The sequence below is a fragment of the Sminthopsis crassicaudata genome, chromosome 1, assembly GCF_048593235.1.
Source record: "Sminthopsis crassicaudata isolate SCR6 chromosome 1, ASM4859323v1, whole genome shotgun sequence".
Taxonomy (NCBI): domain Eukaryota; kingdom Metazoa; phylum Chordata; class Mammalia; order Dasyuromorphia; family Dasyuridae; genus Sminthopsis; species Sminthopsis crassicaudata.
The window spans coordinates 12,038,162-12,061,477 of record NC_133617.1 but is presented as its reverse complement, the minus strand read 5'-3'; the positions used below and the strand labels follow the sequence as shown (position 1 = coordinate 12,061,477).

The 23,316-nt window shown below is 55.6% G+C and overlaps 1 protein-coding gene across 6 annotated transcripts in view; it reads right to left on the bottom strand.

The window, feature by feature from the left end:
• The window catches only part of PATZ1 (POZ/BTB and AT hook containing zinc finger 1), a 58,099-nt gene that overhangs the window by 30,777 nt on the left and 4,006 nt on the right, over positions 1–23,316 (bottom strand). For 2 of the 6 annotated variants that reach the window (XM_074293329.1, XM_074293322.1), the window contains exon 3: positions 11,085–11,256. In XM_074293329.1, the coding sequence (XP_074149430.1) occupies positions 11,085–11,256 (172 nt within the window). Of the gene's footprint in view, positions 1–2,758; positions 4,198–5,803; positions 5,942–11,084; positions 11,257–20,170; positions 22,311–23,316 lie in introns of those variants that run through there. The other 4 variants (XM_074293304.1, XM_074293336.1, XM_074293313.1 and 1 more) reach the window with 4 other exon arrangements.

Below are 23,316 nucleotides of genomic sequence, written 5' to 3'. Positions count from 1 at the left end.
GGAGCGGGCGGGCCCAGGGCCGCTTCCTTCGCCCCCCCCCCCAGACTTCATTGTGCTGGAGGTGATGGGGCTAATGACTTGTCCAGGGCCACACCCCTAGGAAGGGCCAGATGTCTGAGGCTGAATGGGACTGCAGGCCAGACCCTCTAGCTGGCTGGCAGAGGTCCCGAGGGCCTGAACTCCGTGCCCACCTTTGTCAGCCCCTCTGATAGAACGACCGCAGCGCTTTGGAAGGTTGAGGGGTTGGGGACCCCCGAGCCCACGCCTCCAGTGGCCACTGGCTCAGGGGGTCTCCCCCACAGTGTCACCCTCAGCCAAAGGAGCGACCGGAGTCCTTCTCCATCCTGCCGACTCCTGTGGGGCACAGGCAGAAACAGCCTCCGCAAGCCAGAAAACAGTAAAAAGTCGGGGGGATGACCCCTGGGAAAGCTGTCTCCCCACTTCGGCTTCTGTCCGGAGCTCCCAGACGGCATCTCTAGGTTAGCGGAGAGGGCTCAGTCACAGGTGGACACAGGCCACCCGGCTGGCGAGTGCCCAGGGGCAGCTGAGCCCCCCCCGACCTCTGACCCTCCCCCGACCTCTCCAGGACGGCCCCACTCCGAAAGCCCAGCAGCCGCCAGGATTAATCGCTCAAATAACAAACTAAACAATCATGGGGCAAACTGAAGACTTCTGGGACGCCCTCTCCAAGCACTGACCACTGACCGAGCGGATGAAAACTTCGGACAGCGAGCCCCACTCCCCCTTCCCGCCCCACCTTGATTTCCGTTGCTCTGGCGGAAGGACACGCTGGTTTGTCCTGAATCAATTACTGTGTTTGGCAGAGCCAGGGGGTCGATCCAAAGAAATCACACTCAGTGACAGTTCTCCAGTGGCCGAGGTGGGACAGGGGTCAGGGGCGATGCCCACGGGGGTTCCCAGCCTCCAAAGCGCATCCGAGAGACCGCGGGAGGCGCGGACGCCCGCCGACTGACTGACATTGCCCTGGAGGATGGCGGAGCGCCCCCAACCCGTGGATGTGAAGGTGGCACATGTGGCTGCAGCTCCGGCCTTGCCCGCCTCCGGCCTCTTGGTTTTTGTCTCCCGTCACAGCTCGGTGTCAGGGAAGCTGTCGGGGAAATTCCCCTGGGTGGGTGGGCTGCCAGGCACAAAGGCTGCTGGGGGAGGGCCCCAGGGCCGCCTGAATGACTCTAGCTCTGAGAAGCTGAGCCCCCGCGGGGCCCTTGGGCTCCTGCTCCCAGGGCAGGACCACAGGGGGTGTGGGAGCCGTCCAGCTCCGCCACCTGCTAGTTTACATACAGGAGAACCCAAAAGGTTGCATGGCCTGTCACTAAAGGGGAAGAGTCCCCCAGCCCCCTCCAGGCCGGCCTAGGAGGACGCTGCAGCCGGGCGGGCAGAGGGGAGCTTCCCGGGCACTCGGCCTCCCTCAGCGCACGGCCCGAAAGTCTGTCATGAGACACGGGCACTAAGGGAAGAGACCTGGCCTGGGAGGGCCTCCCCAGTTTCCACGAGACGTTTCCTCTCCAACTACAGGAATTTCCTGAGAATTTGGGGAGAGCAGTGCGCTGCTCCGGAAGCAGTCTGCCCCCCTCCCCTGCCTCCCCTGCCCTCTGGGCACTGCAGCAATGCTTCCTGGCTGATGCCCCGTCCAGATGCGGCCCACGTGGCCCCGGGTTGTTCTCCCAAGCTGGTGAAGGACTTTAGGAAGGGGAGGATCGCTCATGAATCGCGGCCAGTTGGGCGGCTCGTGAGCACTTATTAGGCGCCCTGGGAACAGCCACGGACCGGGCTGAGAGGTGACGGCGCCCCCGCCCGGCGGGCTCCGGGCCGCGGTGCAGCATCGGCAGAGGGCCAACTGCTGGGCCCCGAGCGGCAGGCGGCGCGGAGGGCCAGCGGCCCCTCGGGACCTCAGCCTGGGCCCGGCACCCCGAGCTGGCCCGGCCTGGCTGTCCTGTGATCTGGAGAGAAAACGGAGCAGGAAAGAACGTGGAAAACAGAAGGATGTGCAGCCACGAGCGACGAGCATTCGTGAAGCACTTGCCGTGTGCCAGGCACTGTCCTGGGCTAAGAGACTTTCTCCTGCCCTCAGGAGCTCAGTCCTGACGGAGACAAGGCTGGGAATAACGAAGAGCCCACAAGGCAGTGGGAAGAGCCACGCCAGGAGGCCCCTGGGAGGCCGAGGAGGGGAGGAGGAGGGAGGCAGCCCGGGGAGGGACGGCCGAGAGGCTGACTAAGGGCCGCACGTGTCCCCCCGCTGGGGCCGGGGCCTCGGGCTTTAACGGGAAAGTCCAGGCTGGCCCCCAGGAAGGCCCTCTCGCTGACTCTGGACTGGGGCCCCAGGCAGCGGGCCCCGAGAGCAAAGGCCCCGGGGAGAGGACAGGAGACCTTCTCTCATCAGAACTGGGGGCACCGCTTTCCCCCGGGGCTTTTTACCCTTTTCGGGGGCAGGGCCTGAAACTGCTGAAGTCTGGGGAAGCCTACAAGCTCTTCCTCCGAAAAACAGCTTGAAACACACAGGATTACCAAGAAACCAGAGGTCGGGATGGCCCCGAGACGCCCTTTCCCCGCCTCCACGCCCCTCGGGACCTGCCCAAAGCCCGAGCCCTCACGGGGCTGGCGGGATCACCCAAGGCCGAGGCGCCGCGCGGAGGCAAATCGGGCGCGCGAAGGGAGGTTCCCGGGACGCCCCCTCCCCGGCGGCTCGTCGCTCACCCGCGCGCCGGCCTGCCCGCTTCAATAACCAGACCAAACGGGTAAGTAACATACTAACTTTTTTAATACAGTCTGATAGATCAAATCACATCAACTCAGCAAAACTGGGTTTCTTTCGAGGCGCCGCAGGCGCGGTGCAGGGCGTCCCCGGCTCCCGGCGCTCCCTTCCGTGGCCTCCCCGGGGAGCCACCAAGCGTCTAGCGCCCGACCAGACTGGCTTTTTTTTTTAATTTTGCATAAAACTAATTTTTCCATAGACTCAAAACCATCAACTAGCCAAGTTATTATTTATGATACGCCTAAAAAAATTTTAATACTAACCCTAATGTGACTGCTGCTTAAAAAGAGTTCTGTATATCACCTGGACTGGCTTTCAGTAGCAATTCACTACAACAGGTCCTAAAAATAATAACAATAATAATAATAATTAGAGAATTAAAACCCGACAGCAAGTTGAATGGTCGAAGTACCAAAAGAACTGGCTTGGGAGGATGGCGGCCGCGGCGGGCGGAGCCTCTCGGCCGCGCGATCTCGGGCCCCAGCCCGGCTCCTCCGAGTCTGAGGAGGACTCGGCACCGCGGTCTGCTAAATGCTACAGGCTTCCGGATTCGTTCCGAACAGCTGGGAATTGATCAGTGTTTGCAGGTGGGTGGAAAACTTACTGCGGTTTCTGGGGGGAGGCGGGGAGGGAAACGTGGAGGGAAGGAGGGGAGAGGGCCCCAGACGCGTGGGGGCGGGGTCCCTCGGGGTCTCCACCAGGGGAGGAGCCGCTCCCGGCGGAGCCTGGGACACGGCCGTAGTGTTTGGCCGCCCCGCGTCCGACGGCCGCCCCGCGTCCTGCCCCTGGTCCTCAGCCGCGCGGCTGCCCTGCACGGTCTCGGTCTGAGAAGCTACCTCTACAGAGTACTCGGGAACGGGGAGGGGGCGGGCAGTGGAGGGGGAGTCTGGGAAGTTAAAAATGAAGAAAACTCTCTCAGCTACAGAACCCAACGACATCATCTCCTTCCTCATCCACAGCATCTCTCCGGGCGACAGACTGCTGCTCTCCAGTGGGGACAAGCCTGCCTCACTTTCCCTCCGGCCCCATGGGCTGCTGGTCGACCTCCGGATCCACGAGCGACGAGGCGAAGGCCGACTGCACGATCTGAAAGCCGAAGGACTCCAGGAGGGACATGTTCTGTTGGGGAGAGAAGGGGGAGCCCAGAGTGGGGCCCAGGTCCCCCAGGGGCCCCCCGAGGGCCCGCACATGCACCTTCTGGATATGTTTGTTCAAGTAGGACTTGGATCGGAAGAAGCTCCCGCACTCGGGGCAGGGGTACTTCTTCTCCCCGTCGGGCTCCATCTTGTTTTTGGGGACGGCCATGTCACAAGAGAAGGAGCCGTTGGTGCTCTGTTTCTCGGGGGTCTTGAGGTCACTGGCATCCGAGAGGTCACCGTAGGAGTCAGAGCTCTCAATCGGGTCCTGATGTGAGCATTTCTGGCCTTCTATAAACAGAACAAGACAAAACACAAAGATGAGGCCAGGCTGGGGAAGGCCCCTTCCCGGAGGGGAGGGGAGGCTCAGACTAGCAAGCATGGGCCGGGAGGGGGCGGGGCGGGGGCTGGCCAGCTGCTAGTCCAGTCTGATGCGGCCCCAGCAGGGCCCCAGGAGGCCTAAGCACACGCTCCGTGGGCCGGGCCCCAAGAGGGGAGGGATCGAGACTCCCCCACGATGCCGCCTTCCTCACTAGGGCCTTCTCCGCCTCCTGCCCCGGCTTCGCCCCCACCTCCGCCGGAGGACGGGACGGAGAGCAGAGGAGACACGGCTACGCTCCCTGATCACCTGCCAACGACCGAGTCGGGGCCGGGCCTCCAGCCCCGGCCCCCCGCCTCGCGGCTCAAGGACACGGAGGAAGGCCATCCGTCAAGAAACACCATTCCCCGAGGCCCCGGCCCAGCTCGGCCGCGAGCCGGCCCCAAGGACCCGGGAAGAGGAAGCGCTAGTTACCCCGGAGTCCCGGGCCCCGTCACAGGATCCTAGGATCGGGAGCTCCAAGATGGACCCCGGCGGTCAGCCGTCCAGACCCTCCCTCATGTTACAGGGAGGAGACGGAGGCCCAGAAAACTGAGCGAGTCGCCCGAGATCACCGAGCGGTGAGAATGGTCCCCGGCCCCTCGGGCTCCAAAGCCCGTGCTCTCCACACTAGGGCAGTCAGCCGCTTCTGACTCCGCTCGTTCCAAATAAAAGACGCCCGCCTGCCCGCAAACCCCTCCGCCCGCAGCCCCCGCCAAGGAAGCCTGGGGGAGAGCCGAGGGCGGACCAGCCCCTCCTCTCATCGCCACTGCCCACGAGCTCTTCCTAAAGACTCCGGCCCCGACGCCAGCCACGTGGAGGCCCAACAGCCTCTCTCTCCTGACTAGCCCCGAGGCCGGAGGGGGGCTGCAACGGGCAGATCTAGTCCCCAGCCAGGGGCTCTCGCCGCAGACCTCTCGACCCCCTGATGGGAGCACGGAGCATGCCATCGATCGGGGCAGGTGGAGGGACGGGCCGGCTGAGCCCCCGGGCTCCCCTCCAAGTCCACAACAGGCTGCACCTCTCCAAGACAAGCCCAGTAACCAAGCACCGGGGACCGTGCCCCTTCTCCCTAGGTGAATGCAGGCTCTCCAGGAGGCCCTAGGGAAGGAGGCGGCTCGTGCAGCCCACGCCTCGGACCTCACAGGGGCCTATCTCAGGGCCCCGGGCGGGGTGGAAGCGTCGGCCTCTACGCTTCCATCCCCTCGGCGGCAGGCACCCTGGACACATCCGCTGACTTCTCATGCAAGGAGGGGCGCAGGGCGTGGGTCGGGGGGAGGGCTGGCGGCAGCAGAGTGCAGGCGAGGGCCGGGAGTGGGTGGGGCCTGGCTGGGGGACCCAAGTAGCCTCACTCACAACCCCCAGAGGGACAAGCACCAGGACCCAGGCGGAGACCGCCTGGTGCCCGCCCTCCGTGGCCTCGTGTCGGGGGCCGCCTCTGGGCAGCCGGCCCGCTCCGCCCCTCCTCCCCATGCCCAGCCCAGCGCCCACCGCACGGTCTGCGCAGACAAGCAGCGTGCAGAGCAGGGAGTCGCTTGCCTTTGATGCCATAGGTCCTGACGCAGTGGAACGCTGCTCCCCCATTCGGGATGGGCTCCTGGTGCCTGGAGACCTGGGGAAGGGGAACACCGTGGTGGGTTTTAACATGGACCTTTAAGTAGGAGGCAGAGGAGAAACCTAAACGAGACAAAAGGAGATGAGATCCTGCCGCCGGCACCGAGAGACCTCTGTTTCCCCGACTGCTCGGGCCCCCAGGGGCCCCGGCTGCTCCTTCTGGGGGGACAAGGCCGGGGCCATGGCGTCCATCCAGAGGCATCCCGGGGTGGGGAGAGCCCCGGACACACAACACTCTGGGCACTCTACCCTCCGGGCAGGATGGGTAAACTCCCCGAGGCAGAGCTAAGTCTCCTGGGCCTAGCGTCGAAAGGAGCCAGACGCCGAAAGCGCTGCATCCACCTCTCCCTCCTACAACTAACCAAGCTCCTCAGCTGTGGCGGGCTGGCTTGGACCACCCAAAAGCCAAAGTGCAAGGGGCGCCTGCCGAGAGGCTCCGCGGGCGGAGCACGTGGGAGAGAAGCTGATCCTGCCCGGCCGGAGCAGGGGTGGGAGGGGTGGCCCCTGAGAACCAGCCTCGGAGGAGGGGGCTTTTTAAAGAAACGAAACAAAGCAAGCCCTCCTCAGGGAAGGAGACCGGACTTTAGGGCTCCCCAGGCCTCTTTGGGGTGAGGTTTTTCACCGTAACCTCAGGAAATAACTGCGAATGCTGCTATCTTCTGAACTGCCAATGAACCTTCTCTTTTCCGAGGCACCGGGTTAAGCGACTTGCCCGGGGTCCCACATTGGAACTCAGGGCCCAAGCTCTATCCACTGCGCCCCCTAGCTGCCCCGCGATGAACTTTTAAAACTGGAAAGTGACATTAAAGGGCACAATTATTTCTTTCGATCCTGTAGTTTCCAACACGGAGGCGGAATGCTCCCAGAGCCGAGGGGCGGCAGAGGCCCGCTGTGCCTCTCTAGAAAACGTGACATGAAGATGGCCCCTCTGCGGCCAAAACCAAAACCAAAGCGGGGGGTCTCCGGGGGGTCTCTGCGGGGTCTCCGGGGGGTCTCTGGGGGGTCTCTAGCAGCGCTACTGCCTCCACTGTTGGGGAGTCCCTGGCAAGAAGGGGCCCAGGCGGCCGCCCTGACCCCGGCAGGAGCCAGCGTCCCTGGCTCTATCTGGCACGTCTCTGAGGCTGGGATTCGCAAAGTCTAGCCTTCTTGTTCGTTACTTTCCTTTTCTGCTGAGGCCTTGGGGCTAAGTGACTGCCCAGGGTCACCCAGCCAGGAGGTGTCACATTGGACTCGGGCCCTCCCGACGTCAGGCCTGGCCTCTCTCTATCCACTACAGCGCCACCCGCTGCCCCAAGTCTAGCCTTTGCAGAACATTTTTAAAGTGGAAGGGCAGGAAGTGATGGTCCCTCTAACTCAGTAATAGGGATGCAGCTGTTTGCGCTTATAGCCAGGAGCACTTGTCTAGGACCAAAGGGGTCGGAGGGATGGCACCTACAGACTACGGAAAGCCGATTCCCGCTCTTGGTTCTGACTTCTCGCCCACCGGCCCTCCCGCCGCCACTGGAGGCCCTCTGGGACCCGAGGGCAGGGGACGAGGACCGCTGTCTGCCCCTCTGAAGCACAGACTGGTTTGAAGGGAAACAGCCCAGTCCCTGCACCCCACCTCTCCGCGGGCCCCCCGGGCCGGTGTTGCCGGAGGCTCGGAGAGCGGGCCACCTCGAAGAACCGCTAACTCAGGGTGAAGAGAGAGCAAGGCGCCGAAATGAGGGAGGGGAGCAGGGGGAGGACGGAACCCCTGTCGACAGCCCGTCCTGCTCAGAAAGGCCCAACAGCTGCTCCCAGAGCGGGAGGGAGAGGACGTGAGGCAGGTGAGGGTCTCTGCGGTGACTGCCGGACAAAGAGGGTGCTGGACGGACAATTGTGGGTGGATGGATGGCCAATAAAGGGATGGGCCCAGCAGCGGGGGGTGAGGCCCTGGAAGCCGATGCTTCCCCTGCTTTTGATAAAACTGTTTGCTGGCGACCGAGAATGAGGTTTCAAGGCTATCTCGTCACTGCTCCGGGGCCCGGGGCCATAAATCGGCCGGAAGCACCGCGCAGGCGGCAGCTCTCCAAAGGCAGGACGGGGGCGCGGTCTCTCGCGGGAAGGCCTCACAAACAAACTGCCATCAGGCCGGACGCTGAGTCCGGGGTATGGCTACCGAGTGCTTGGCAACGGAGCAGAAGGGCAGGCAGGACCGTAAAGGAAAAGCCGCAGAATCAGACTACGACAGGCGCCCCCCCCCCCCCGGAAAGGGGTCACAGCCGCTACAGACATTTTGTGAGAAAGGACACACAGACCCCACTAGGGAAAAGCGCAGCTGCTCGGAAAACCTTCCCTCCGCCAAAAACAAAGTCGGGGAGCCCAGTGAGGCCCCGCCACAGGGGACTGTGGTCTTCTGACCATGGGAACACGCCAGCACGCGCTAATGCAACTTCCAGACCGGTCCCACCTGCGGCTACACGGGACGGAAAGACCACGAGAACAGCACCTCCCATCTGAGCCGCAGAAGACAATTTCCTCTGGGGCCATCTATGCTTTCCTATCTGACCCTGCCTGAGGATCAAAGCTGGTGATCATAATCCTACATCCACAACCCCCAGAAGGAAGGCTGTGGAATGTCTCTAGGACACCCCACTGGCAAAGACAGACAGCTCTGGACCCCGAAGCTTTCTCCCGCCATTCTTGGTATCCCCCCATATAACACAATGCCTGGCACACAGCAGGTGCTTAATAAATGCATTCATCGATTATCCAGAAAGGCCAGAATCAAGGCCCTACACCGATGTCTGAAGCTTCTAGGTCTCCCTGTCCATAGACGGCAGCTTCAAACCGTCTCTGATGGCCAGCGAGAGCCTCATCTTCCAGTCTGCCAAATGTCCTCTGCACAAGAAACCAGCCCAGAACCACAGTTCTAGGAAAAGCACTCCTCAAGGCTTAGACTTTAGACCAGCGGTCCTCACACTTTTTAAACAGGGGCCAGCTCCCTGTCCCTCAGACTGTGGGGGGCCGGACTAGAGTAAAAACAAAAGCTCTCCCTCTGTCTCCGCCCTCAGCCCGTTTGCCATAACCCGGCGGGGGCATAAACGTCCTCAGCGGGGGCCGCATGTGGCCCGTGGGTCGCAGTTTGAGAACCCCTGCTTTAGACATTAAAGCAAATGCGTCAGCGATTACTTTTTTTCCTTCTCTTCTGTAAGAATCGGACCCTATCCTCTCCTCCCCCCTCCCCCCCCCCCGCCTAAAGTTGTCTTTCCTTCTGGTGCGCTCCAGAAATGGGACCACCAGCCCCCAGGGCGAGGCCCAAGGACATCCCAAGGTGGCCCTTCTGAGGAAACGTGGGCCTCGATTTCACTGTTTGGAATCACTTCCCTCAGTGAGTGTGCATTCCAGCAGCCACGGTGCCCTCTCTACCAATTCTGGAGAGAAAACGATGTAACTCTTGGAAATTGTCAGTAGTTTCTGTTGTTGCCGCGTAATTCAGGGTCTGTTTCCCAGCTGTTTGGTTTTTCCCCGTGTCTCCGTCGTCTGCTCTGCGTCGTCCAGGGCCGAGTCCGTCCCCGAAGTGCCACGGGGTCCCCTTGTCCCGGAGATGATAGCCGGGATGGTCTAATTCGCCTGGGAAGGCCAGCGGCCTCTCACTGGCCTCCCCAAAGTCTGGACGGCGAGGTTGGGAGGCGCCGAAATGCCGGCCGACTGCTGGCCTGTCTGAGTTACTACAGCTCCGAGGGGAGGGAGGAAATCCCCCGGCTCCACGTCCCACCACCTCCCAAGCGCTCGAAGCCAGCTACATGGGCCTCCGGATAGAGGCCCGCCGGCCCACCGGCACGCTCTAACAGCACCACGCCCAACTCAAGGAAGCACCTTAGGGTCTCCTGCTTTCTGGAAAAGATGCATTTGCAATCAGCTCTACCAGGTTCTCCTGTTAGCAACAGCCGAAGAAAAGCATGGGCTCCTAGAGGCCCCTAGAGGCGAGCAAGGCGAACCTGATTTCCAGTGATGTCACTGCCTATCCCTGTGACATCTCACAATGTCACCGAACCTCCGTCTGCCGAGGGCTGTTTTTCTAACATCATTTCATACCTATTAAAATCTGAAGACTTCTTGGATATTTTAAGCCGAGGATCACACAGACGGCTTAGCCAGGAGATTGCCGGCTATCCCTCCCTCCCCCGTGGTAGTAATAATAATACCTTATTGCAAAATCCGCTTTCAAATCCTTACAACAATCCTGTGAGAAAAGCTGGGCAGGTATTATTATCCCCATTTCACAGATGAGGAAACTGAGTTTCAGAGAAGTTATGTGTCACGTAATGGCGGAGCCAAGGAGAGAACCCGCATCTCTGACCCCACAGTCCAATGCTTCCCCCCCCCCCCCCGAACCGGTCGAGAAAAGCCTTCAGGCCTCTAGCCTCTGCACATGTCCCGCCTGAGGAGAATAATCCAAATTTCAGAGCTCCACACAGATCCCCCAACGCTGCCTCCATCACGCCAATTCCCCTCTTGGCACCCTTCCCCCCCTGGCACTCTGGATTCAGGATCCTAGGAATCCGAGATGCGTATTCCTCCTCTCCCACAGCTACCTACCAGCCAAGAGAGCTAGATGGAAACGGAACCACGGGCCGCTGCCCTTTCCCTCGTCCCCCATCCCCCAAAGCGTTCATCCTGCTCTGAGAGTGTCAATCAGAATCGCGCCAGCCTTGAGGCCATCCAGAGATGGAAATGAAATCAACTCCAAACTTTTTGCACAACTAAAAAAATCGCTGGGCCTGGGACACGTGCGTTCTTGCCAAAGAACTCAGTGGGTTGCTTGGCATCCACTTATGCCCCAAGTTCTTGGCCATCCCTTTGGTACCGAAAGAAACATGGAGTCTGCCAGCAGCGCCAGGCTGTGTGATCCCCGAGCACAGGGCGTTGTTTCAATGGTACCTACGAAATGCACAGAATCCCGCCCCCTGGAGCACACAGATGGACCGGCATCTTTACAGCTTTGATTTCTTCTGCTCAGCTCCCCCACAGTCCCTAAAAAGGCGTAAAGAACCACATCTGGGGGAGGCGCAGCTCTCGCAAGCCCGAGCGAGCAAGCGGCTTCGCGGCAAGCCCAAGCCAGGCCGCGCCGCCATTGGGAGATGGCCCAGCAGGGATGCGGTGGGGAGTCGGCCACACGAGCCCGGCAACAAAGCCCATGCTCACCACCCACCGCTAGGATGCCGGACAACAGGAAGATTACCTCGGTTACAGATACTGCAGAAATTGCTTGGTCCTTCGCTGTGTTTCTTCAGGTGATCCGCCATGTAGGCTGCCCTCAAGTACTTCCCGCACACCTGGCAGGGTACCTTGTCTTCATGGCAGGCCAGGTGGGAGCGCAGACGGTCACGGGTGGCAAAGGAGGCGTTACAGGTCTGTGGATGGGAAAGAAAGTCAGGGTGAGTGCCCGCCTCATCTTCTGGTGCCCCGGGAATTTTACATATAACTTGACCAAACTGAGACGCAAACGTCCCAAAATTCAGCCGGCTGTTCCAATGAGACTCGATAATCCTTTGCCTGCTTCACACGGCCACACAGAAACAACACCAGGAAGCCAATCACTCAAATCACCCCTTCTGGGTGCCAGGCATGGTGTTAGGCCCCGGGGATACGAATACAAAGAATGAAGCCATCCCTGCTGCCCTACTGGAAACAGAATCCAGGTCTCTCCAGAGACTCAGACCACCTAAGTAACTTGTAATCTCTGTGCCCCCAAGACAGGGGGCTTTTTACAGACTTAAAATTGCAATACTAAAGGGCCAAGCCTGGTGCTAACTGGCAGAAATACCAAGAGAAAGGAAAACCCCCTGCCCTCAAGAGCTTACAGTGCAGAGACAAAGCAAACAAACAAATTCACTTAGGGAAGGACGATCTGGGAATCACTGGCCTTGCAGAAGGCTTCTGGGAATTTTTGGAGGGCTCCAAGTCATTTTCCTGCTCAGAGCCTGTCCTCATGGACCTCCCTCCCAGGGCTGGAAGGAAAATTCAGTGAGATCACCTGTGAAACACTTATCTTGAAGATATTCTTGTTTAAAAGAATATCTAAATGTCACTGTTGTTAACTATGTCATGATAGGGAGCATAGCATGTTGGGGAGGGAGGGGGTCCTGGCCCGGGAAACAAGGAAGCCCTGGATTTAAGTCCCATCCCTGATACTTCCTGGCTGGGTGGGCCTGGCCAAGTGTATGACTCTCCAAGGGGATGGCAGGGAGTTTCCTCTACCCTCAGTCACAGATCAGCCTGCCCCATCTAATAACTGTCACATTCTTCCTACTCTTGAGGCAAAATATGAACCAGAAGTTACTGAAGGCCTCCCGGAACAGAAAATCTATGTGGCTTTCGAATCAGTCACCTAGCCTTGATGAAGCACCTACTATGTGCTTGGCCCCATGCTGAGTCCTTTACAATTGGGGAGGCAAGAGCTATTATGCCCATTTGATGGATGGATGGATGGAAACTGAGGCAGGCAGAGCTAACCTGACTTTCCCAGTTAGTGTCTAAAGCCAGATCTAATCATGTTTTCAGGAATCTAGGCCCAACACTAATTGCTAAGCCCCTAGCTGCTTCTCATGAGCCCATTAAGAAGCTCAGCTGTATTGTATTTCACTTATACTTTAACATATGTAACATGTATTGGTCAACCTGCCATCTGGAGGAGGGGATGGGGGGGGGGGGGGGAAGCGGGGAAAAGTTGGAACAAAAGGTTTTGCAATTGTCAATGCTGAAAGATTACCCATGCGTATATCTTGTAAAGAAGAAGAAAGAAGAAAGGAAGGAAGGAAGGAGGAGGAGGAGGAGGAGGAGGAGGAGGAGGAGGAGGAGGAAGAAGAAGAAGAAGAAGAAGAAGAAGAAGAAGAAGAAGAAGAAGAAGAAGAAGAAGAAGAAGAAGAAGAAGAAGAAGAAGAAGAAGAAGAAGAAGAAGAAGCTCAGCTGTATCAAATCTGATCAATCAAAAAATTCTGGATGGAAAAACCCATCCACATCTAGAGAGGGAACTCTGAAGATTGAATGTAAATCTACATGTGCTATGTATACTTTTTTTTTCTTCTGTTTTTTTCTCTCGTGGATTTTTTCCTTTTATTCTGAATTTTCTCTTCCAACATGGTGATTCCTATGGAAATATGTAAAAAATGAATGTACATGTGTAACCCTCCCAAAAAAAGTTGTCTTACATGTAACTGAGGAAAATGAAAAAACAAATAAGCAAAAACAGGAAAAAAAAATTAAAAAATAAAATGTGGTTTGGGTTAACATTCCAAAAAATAAACAAAACAAAACAAAAAAACAACCCAAATCTGGGTGAATTTGAAAGTGCTTTTTCAGGCTAGTGTAAACCTCTCAGCTTGCTTCAAATTCAGCAGCAAAATTCAGAAGTAGAAATCAAAGTGTGAGATTGGTGGTATTGAGTACAGGGAAACCTGCTCCTGGAAAGTAGGAAAGAGGGAAGGCAATGAAGGATGAACCTGGAATATAATTCTAGGTTTGCATAACTGAAGCCCATGAGATGACTGAGTAGCTTCTTATTACATGGGAATTACCAATCCGGGAAGGAAGAAACAGGTTTGGACTTTTCCAAGGCATTTTAATCTAAACTGGTAAAGATCTTCTCCAAAATCAATTCCCTAATATTCACTCATTCATCCAACAAGCAATTATTAAGCCCCTAATGTGTACAAGGTTCTGTGATAGGCACTTGAGACACATACACAAAGGCAGAGACAGACACAGATTAAAGTGACTTGCCCAGGGTCACCCTGCTCATAAGTACCTAAGACCACATTTGAATTCAGGTCTCCCTGACAACAGATCCAGCCCTATCTGTACCACAGTGCCCTCTGGCTGCACTGCAACTGATGAGGATGGGACCGAATCCAGGGGGATAAAGGCTGAGCACAGGGTCCTAAGAACTCTCAGGAGGAAATCAGGGAAACATCCTGGTATTTGGGCTGGTGCCAACAGAGAAAAGGAAGAAAGTTTTGGGGAAGAAGTGGACAGAGCTTAGCAGGAATCACAGATGCCAAAAGGTACAATGGAAGAAATGCTGGATTTGGAGGCAGAGGGACTGGTCATCCATGGACTTCTTGCTACTCGAGTGCTCTGATAAATCAACTAAATGAATCTCTCTGGTTCTGGAATCCTCTACAGGGGTTCTCAAACTACGGCTGGCGGTCCAGATGCGGCAGCTGAGGATGTTTATGCGGCCCGCCGGGTTATGGCAAATGAGCCGAGGGGCGGAGATGGAGTGTGAGCTTTTGTTTTTACTCTAGTCCGGCCTCCAACAGTCTGAGGGACACTGAACTGGCCCCTATTTAAAAAGTTTGAGGACCACTATATATATATCATGTTATAGAGTTTATAACATGAGGAGGCTGGATTGGATGGCTCTAAGGCTATGATCCTTTGAAAAAGGACAATATGAAAGAAGGCTGGAAAGGCAAGTCAGATTCAGATTAACCAATAAAAGATAGAAAGGATCCTAGAAAATTAAAATGGACAGTTTTGATAACGCAAAATTTAACAAGTTTTTCCCAAACAAAAACAATGCAGCCAAAATTAGAAGAAAAACAGTTATCTGAGAGAAAAATTATTTGCAGCAAGTTTTTATAATAAATGCCTCATTTCTCAAATATATAGGGAACTGAGTTAAATTTATAAAAATAAGAGGCATTTCAATTCCAATAGACTTGTGATGGAAAGAGCCATCTGCATCCCTGAAAGACTATGGGTCCTGAATGGGGATCACGACATAATATTTTCATCTTTTTTTAACTGCTATTTGCTTTGCTTTTTTTTCCTCATTTTTTTCCCTTTTTGACCTAATTTTACTTGTGCACCATGAAAAAAGTGGAAATGTTTAAAACAATTGCACATGTTTAAGCTATACTGGATTACCTGTTATCTAGGAGAGGGAAGTGGGGAAAAGAGAGGGAGGAAAATTTGGAACACAAGGTTTTGCAAGGGTGAATGTTGAAAATAACTTTGTATACATTTTGAAAATAAAAAAGCTATTATTAAAAAAAATTTTAAATAAAAAATTGATAATCAAAGGATATGAACACACAGTTTACAGAAAAAATTAAAGGTATGGATAGACCCATGAAAAAAAATACTTTAAATCACCATCAATCAGAGAAATGCAAATTAAAAAAAAAAAATCTGAGAGCAATTTGGAATTATGTCCAAAAGGCTATAAAACTCTACACACCCTTTGATCCAGCAGTATCTCCACTGGGCCTGTATCCCAAAGAGATCATAAAAAGGGAAAAGGGACCACATGTGCAAAAAATGTTTGTAGCAGCCTTTTTGTAGTGGTAAGGAATTGGAAATAGAGTGGATGCTCATCAGTTGGGGAATGGCTGGAAGTTTTGTAAATGATTATGTTGGAATACTATTGTTCTTTAAGAAATGATGAGCAGGTCGATCAGAAAAGCCTGGAAAGACTTACATGAACTGATGCTGAGTGAAATGAACAGATCCAAGAGACCCTTGTACAGAGTAATAACAAGATTATGGAATGATCAGTTCTGACAGATGTGGCTCTCTTCAACAACGAATTCAAGGCAATTCCAATAGGCTTCTGATGGAATGGGCCACTGACATCCAGAGAGAGAACCATGGAGACTTAAATGTGGATAAAAGCATAGGCTTTTCATCTTTCGTTGTTTGTTGTTTTTTATCTTTCTGGGTTTTTTTACCCTTTTGATCTGATTTTTCTTATGCAGTATGACAAATATGGAAATAAGTCTAAAAGAATTGTGTTATGTTTAATCTATATCAAATTTCTAGCTGTCTTGGGAAGGGAAGAGGAAGAAAAATCTGGAACACAAGGTACTAACAAAGATAAAACTATCTTTGCATGTATTTAAAAAAAAACAAAAAACTGGGGCAGCTAGTTGGTGTAGTAAATTCAAATTTGACCTCAGACACTTAACACTTCCTGAGCAAGTCACTTAACCCTAACAGCCATAGCAAAATAAAACAAAACAAAAAACAAAACAAAACACACAACTCTGAAATGCCATATCATGCCTATCAAATTGGCTAACATGACAAAAAAGAAAAATGATGAATGTTGAAGGGAAAATTGGAACATTAATACATGATTGGAGGGATTGTGGGATTAGTTCTACCATTCTAGAGATTTATTTGGAACCATGGCCAAAGAGCTATAAAATTGCATACTCTTTGACCCAGCGATACCATAACTAGCGGTACCCAAAGAGATCAAAGTAAAATAAAAGGGACTTCTGTATAAAAGCTCTTTTTGTGATGACGAACTGAAAATTAGAGGATGCTCATTAATGGGGGAAATGACTAGACAAGTTTTGTATATGATTGTGATGGAACATTATTGTGCTATAAAAAATGATGAGCAGGCCGACTTCAGAAAAACCTGGTAAGGCTGGCATGAACTGATGTGAATGAAGTGAGCAGAACCAGAACATTATATACAATAAAAGCTAGATTGTGTGATAATCAGCCATGATAGGCTTAGCTCTTCACAGAAATACAATGATCCAAGACAATTCCAATAAATTTGGTATGGAAATGTCATCTGTATCCAGAGACTGGATAGAGATCAAAGCATACTATTCCACTTTTTTGGTTTTTTGTTTTTTTTTCTCATGGTTTTTCCCTTTTGTTCTGATTTTTCTTTCACAACACGACTAATATGGAAATATGTTTAAAATTAGTTGTACACATATTATATTGCTTACTGTCTTGGGGAAATTAAGGGAGGGAACAAAAAAAAATTTGGAACTCAAAATCTTATAAAAGTGAATGTTGAAAACTGCCTTTACATGTAATTAATTGAAAAAAATCAAACACTCAAGTGAAAAAAATTTAAAATGTATTTAAAAACAATATTGACGGAATGCCACTGTGCTATAAGAAATGATGTCGATTTCAGAAAAACCTGGTAAGACTTGCATTAGCCGATGCAAAAGTGAATTGAGAAGAACCAGAAGAACGTTATACACAGGAAGAGCAAAATTGTGCAACGATCAACTATGAAAAGCTTAGCTACTTGGATCAAAACAACGAACCAAGATAATTCCAAAGAATCAAATGAAAAATGCTATCTACTCCAGAGAGAACAGATGAAGGCTGAGTGTAGACTGAAGCATACTTTTTTCACTTCCTTTATTTTTCTTGCTTTTTTATTTTATGCAACATGGCTAATATGGAACGGCAGCATGCCTTCAAGACATGTGCAATGATTATCATATTGTTTGCCTTCTCAATAGGTGGGAAAAAAAGGAGGGAAGGAGAAAATTTGCAACTCGAATTTTTAAAAATGAACGTTCACAAATGCTAAAAAATAATAAATAGAATGAACCAAAAAATAAATAAAATGAATAACAAATAAAAACAATAACATAAATTTTTTTCCCCCCTGAAGCTGGGGTTTGCCCAGGGTCACCCAGCTAGGAAGTGTTAAGTGTCTGAGACCAGATTTGAACTCGGGTCCTCCTGACTTCAGGGCTGGGGCTCTATCCACAGTGCCACCTAGCTGCCCCGAGTTATATTCTTTAGGGGGAACAGATTTCAATCTCTCATTTGATTGAATAACCAATATCCCAAGAAACCATCATCTTTTACTTTTACACAGGTATTAGGCTCTACAGCCATGATCTCATCAGATTCTCCTAACCCCTCAGGAGGTGCTCAGGTTGTTATCCTAAATTTAGGGCTAACTGAGGCTCACGTAACTTGTCCAAAGCCAAAGCCCGAATTCAGACATCCAGACCCCAACTTGGACGCCCAGACCATGCATCTTACAGGATGGTCCCCTCCATCTTCTTGCAGGGGCAGCATCCCTGCTTGTGTTAAAAAACACACACCATCAAGCTTCCTTGAGGACCTCCGAGCACAGATGAGGAACAAAGGGAGGAAGCAGCCTGCCAGGAGTGACGGAGCTGCTGGCCAAGCTGCCTCGAAGAAGGGCATTTCCCAAGAATCACGGCTTACTAAAGACTGAGCAAAGGCAGGGTCCGGGGGATGAAAAATCACTACTAGGTTTTGTACCGATCGATACACATGGAACATTTGCCTGCTAGGGTCCAGGAAAGGGAGCCCAAGCATCCCAACCCCAGGCGAGAGGCGCTCCAAAAGAGCCCAGAGAAACTTGGGGCTCCAGGAACACAGATCCAGAGGTGGGGAATCTTAGGGGCCATTGAGTCCAACCCCTGTGTTTGAGAGATGAGGAAACTGAGGCGGGGGGAAGTGTCCGAGGCAGGATCTGGACCCATGCACTGCTTGGTGCTGGGGAAGTGGCTTGAGCAGGGTCACCCAGCTAGCGGGGACCACCTGACTCAAAGGCACTGAGGTCCCGTTCTGAGATGCATCTGAACCTGCATGAAGAGCCTGTTTGAGATTCTGACTGCCGGGGAAGCCTCTGGAGGACGGCCACCCTGGGGTTTTCTGGTCCTGGTCAGTGAAAACCAGGAGGAATGTTGGGAAGCCAGCAGACTTCGCTGAGTTGGGCGCCATGAGCCGGCACTCAGCTCCAGGAAACCCGGAGTCACCGCGCATCTCCTTCCTCTGCGGGAGCTGGGGACCGTCCTCAGAAGGCCACCCGCCAACCCCCAACAAGCCCTGACTGGCCTAACTCCCCCTGCCTGCTCTCCCTGGTCACAGACCCTTCCGGGCCGCTGCCTCTCCTCCCATCCACTCAGCAATCGCCGCACAGGGAGAGTCACATGCATTTAATATTCATCTGGGCAAAGCATCATCTGGAAATCAAACGTGTTTAGAGTTCCTATCTCCACGGATACCCCGGGATCTCCAAAGTGAGAGTACCCCCTCCTGGGCCACAAGGACATCCCGTGGGGCCATCTTGCTGGGTTTGCAGACCTTTGAGGACAGGGGGCTCACCACTTCCCATTCACCCTCCAACCCTCCTTTCCCACTCCCCCTGGGTTCGCCCTCTGCGGTTGATTCCTTCTTCCCTGGATAGCCCCCAGACAAGGAGAGCTCCCATCTGCCCCAGGCGGGTCGTGATGCCTGCCTCCCAATCTGACAGTAGCGCCAAGAGAAGGCCGGCTCTCGGGGCTCCCCAGCTGCCACCCCACCATCTCCCCTCCAGGGCAGTCCTCGCAGATCCCGCTCAGTCCCAGCAAGGGGAAGGAGAACTCCAGGTCTGCAGAGGTCCGGCCCAGAGAGAAGGAAGAGAGATGGGGGCAGGGCCCACGCCGCAGAAGCTAGGACTGCGGAGTCCTGGCACGTCAGGGCCCGCAGAGGCCAGGAGCACAGCCCCCCCTTCCCCAGGCAGGCCAGTACTCCGCCAGGTGAAGGGAGAACCCAAGAACATGGGCCCGCTAGGCCCCGGGGTCTGACGGGCAAGCCTGGGCGGGGCTGCATCAAGGGAAGAACCGCTCACCCCCTCACGGCCCGCCCGGGTGCCAGAGCCCTGTCGCCAGCTGGCGAGCGCTCTGGGGCCCAAGAAGCCAAGAGCCCCAGGGGAGGAGGAGGGGGCAGGGCCAGTGGGGGGCAGCTGCCCCTCCCCCAGCACCAGCACCCAGAAGCATGGCCCAGAAGGGATGGCGGGGCCACGAGCACCCTGAACCCCTTGTACAATACACCGTCCAAAGGGGACCCAACGGTGGGAGCTGCAGGCTCTCACCGGGCCTTCTTACAGTGGGGGAAACGAGGGGGAAGAGAAAGGGACCGTGTCTTACCCAGAGAAAGTCTCCACCCTTTGGCCAGGGAACTCCCCGCATCCCGGGGCCCGGGGAGGTCTGTCCTGTCCTGGGGTTCTCCCCTACACCCTTCACATCTGGGGGACCGTGCCCAAACCTCTTCCAGTCCGGGGGGCCCTGAGAGAGTAAGGCTAAGACTAGAGGGTCCAGAGCTGGGAGAAGCAGGACCCCCAGCTCCTTCCTCCCCTCCCCCAGGCTCTGCAGCAAAAATAAGGAGGGAGGGGAGGGAGCCCAAAACCATGGAGGCCAGCCTCCACCGCACAGCCTCCTGAGCAGGGTCCCTCCTCCCGAGCTGCTAAGCCAACACGGGCAAGGGCAGGCTTGGGAGGTCTAGACAGAGAGAGGCAGGGCAAGGGGACAGAGGAGATGGGCTCAGCCTCCCAGACTCGGTTTCACAGCCCCGTCAGCACCAGCGCTTTTACCCAAAGCCCGGGCCTGGGGGCCTGGGCCCACCTCCCCCAGCAGTGGGCACCGGAGGCACAGGGAGGAGGCCGGCAGGGGGGTTCTGCCCAGGAGCCCCCCAGGCTCGGCCTCTTTTCTCGCCCTCCCCCCCACCTCTCCCCTCTCTGTCTTCTCCCTTCTTTTCTCCCTCTTTTCTTCCTCTCTCCCTTTACCTTCCTTCTCTTTCTTTCTCCCTCTATCTCCCTTCTCTCCTTTTTCTCCCTTTTCTTTCTCCCTTCCTTTCTCCCTTTTTCTACTTTTCTTTTTACCTTTCTTCTTTCTCCCTCTTTTCTTCTTTCTTTTCTTTTTCTCCCTCTCTCCCTCTATCTTCCTTCTTTCTCCCTCTTTTCCTCCCCTTCCTTCTTTCTCCCTTTCTTTTCCCCTCTTTTTCTCCCTTCCTTTTTCCCTTTTTCTTTCTCCCTCTTTTCCTCCTTCTCTTCCTTCTTTCTCCTGTTTCCCTTCCTTTTTTCTCTCCCTTCTTTCTCCATCTCCATCTTTCTTCTTTTTTTTTCCCCCTGAGGCTGGGGTTAAGTGACTTGCCCAGGGTCACACAGCTAGGAAGTGTTAAGTGTCTGAGACCAGATTTGAACTCCGGTCCTCCTAAATTCAGGGCTGGTGCTCCATCCACTGCGCCCCCTAGCTGCCCCCTCCTATCTTCCTCCTATCTTCCTTCTTTCTCCCTTTTCCTCCTCTCTCTCTGGGCCTCAGGTTGCTTCCTCAGCAAAGTGACCACTTCAGACGCCCCTATGGCACTCCACAGATCCCACCTCACAACAACCCCAGGAAATGAGGGAGGGCCTGGGGTCTTCTTCACGCCCATTCCACAGATGAGGAACCTGAGGCTGCCTAGATATGGGACTTGCCCAAAGTACCAGAGCCGTAAGTTTCAGCTGTGACATTTGGACTTCCTCCTAGCAGAACACCCTTTCCACTAGGCCAGGGAGCTGGGGGGCTCGGGGGAAGAAGCTTTCAGGGTCTCCTCAAGCTCAGGATGCTAGGACCATTGGCGGACACGGCCGTGGACAGGCCATTGGTCCAGCCTGGCCACCGGGGGCCTGAAGCTTCACCTCTCGACCTCTGGACCTCTGGGGCTGATGCCAAAGCCCCGGTGCCATCTTTTTCTGACAGGACCGCGCCAAACCAAACAGGACTCCCATCTACACTATGGCCCACACTGCCCGTCTGCAGCTTCGGTCGAACCCTAGGCCCGACTGGGCCCAGCCCACACGGAGGGAGCATCCCCGCCGCAGGGCAGGCCGAGGGAAACAGGTGCCCGAGTGTCCCTGGACGGGCAGGGGAGCTGGGGCCCACCACGTGGGCATGGGCGGGGGTGGGTGTGGACGGGCCGGGGGAGCCCAGAGCTCCCCAAGATCAGAGACAAAACACACACAAGCTTCGAGGTTAGAATGAGAACTTTATCAGGAGGCCCTGTTCCCGCGGAAGCCCCCGGAAGAGCAGGCGGAGAGCGGAGCTGTTTCAGGGTCTGCTCAAGCGCCTTCCCAAAGCCAAGCGGGCCCCAGCGAAGCTACTTCCTGCCCGAATAAACTCAAGAACCCGAGGGTCTAACTAAGCCAGAGATGAAAGGGGAGGGACCCCAGGGCCGCCGACTGGGGGGTCAGGACTGTCGGGAGGGGGCGCAGCGGGCCGCGGCTGCCCCAAGGGGAGACCGCTAGCTGGTTCAGGGCGTCCTGGGCGGCCGCTTCCTGTGGTCCCGGGGGAGCGCTGAGCTCCAGAGCACTGCCCGGGAGGACCGTCGGTCCCCGAGGAGGAGGGAGAGGCCGTCCCAATGGAGCCCCCAAAGCGCCAGTCCTTGCCCTGGAGAGGAGGAATCTCCTCAGGGACCTAGGGGGAGCCTCCCCACAAACCAAGACGCCCCGAGACGGGCAAGAACCATCCCACCCGGGAAGAGGCAAAGGATGGAGACGGAGGCGGCTGCCGGGCTGGGGCAGGGGGGCCTTGGCAAGGGACCCCCCCACCCCAGGAAAAATGCCCCCCGGAGGGGCCGCTTATCCCACGGGCCACTGGGCAAATGCGCGACTGCCCTCTGGGGTGGCCCAGCCCTGCCTCAGGTAGCCAGGCGGGGCGGGGCAGAAGAGAGGGCTGCCGGAGGGCGCTGGGCCCAGATTATCAAGGGCCTGGAAGGATTTTTTTAAGGAAAGGGAAAAGGCGGCTTCAGGAACAGAGTGGGCCGACCTCCACAAAGCAGGCTGGGCAAAGTCCCATGAGGCCAGGTCGCTAGGCAGAGTTTCCAGGGGCGGCAGGCCGCTGCTGCTCCCTCCCCACACCTGGAAAAGGGCAGAAAGCGCAGGTTACCTCCTGGCCGCCAGGCGCAATGCCCCCTTGCCCTCTGGGGTGCGCCCCGCTGGGGCCACGCGCAGCTAGGGGGCGCCAGCAAGCCAGGGTCTGCGTGGGGGCCAGAGTGGGGGGCGGGATCCGCAGGGCCTGCCCCCGCCAGCGGCGACTGGGCCCCCCAAAGGGGCCTCCAGGGAAGCCCCTCGCTGGGGCTGGGCCCGAAGACCCGCGGTGCTCCCAGTGGGGGTCACCCGAGGCTGCCTCATCTCCCCTGGCTCCTCCCTCCCAGATTTAACCTAAAAAGAGTGAATTTGTAGGCCTGAAGAGGGGCTGGGACGCCCAGCAGGGGGCGGTACAGCCGAAGATGCCCCGGGTGGGCTTCTAACTTTCTGAAGCCGCCAATGGCCGCGGAGGAGGAAAGAGGGAACACATAGGCCTTCCTCGGAGGAGGAGGAGGAGGCGGCACCGAGCCCCCCGGACAAAGGGAGACGGACATTTTCATGGAGAAGGGCTCTGAGCCCAGCAACCCCGACATTCCCCAGAGGGGGCCCCCCACAGTGAAAGCGTCTGGACTCAGACATCCCGAGGCCGCCCGGGCGGCTCCGATCCGGGAGGACGACAAGAGAGGGAGGAAGCCCGGACTCGGGGTCACGACCCCAGCTCACCCCGACTGGCCACAGACAAGGCCCAGCACCCACCTGCCCGGGCCGGGGAAGCCTCCCGCCAACCGAGAGCGCTTGGAGAAGAGACTGGGGTCTGGGGAGACCCCTGAGGCCTTCTTCTCAGGAAAGGCAAGCAGAGATCGCCCCCAACACAGCCAAGTCTTACTCGCCCAAGGTCCGGGGGCTCCAGAGGGGGCTCAGCCCCTCCCTCCCATTCCGCATCCCAGGAAGGAGCCCACTGCGGGGAGTGGGGGCGTGGCAAAACACCCCCTGCCGAGGGACTCGGTGACCGTTCCTTCCAGCCATCCTCACGCTGGGGGCCAGAGCCGCTGCATTT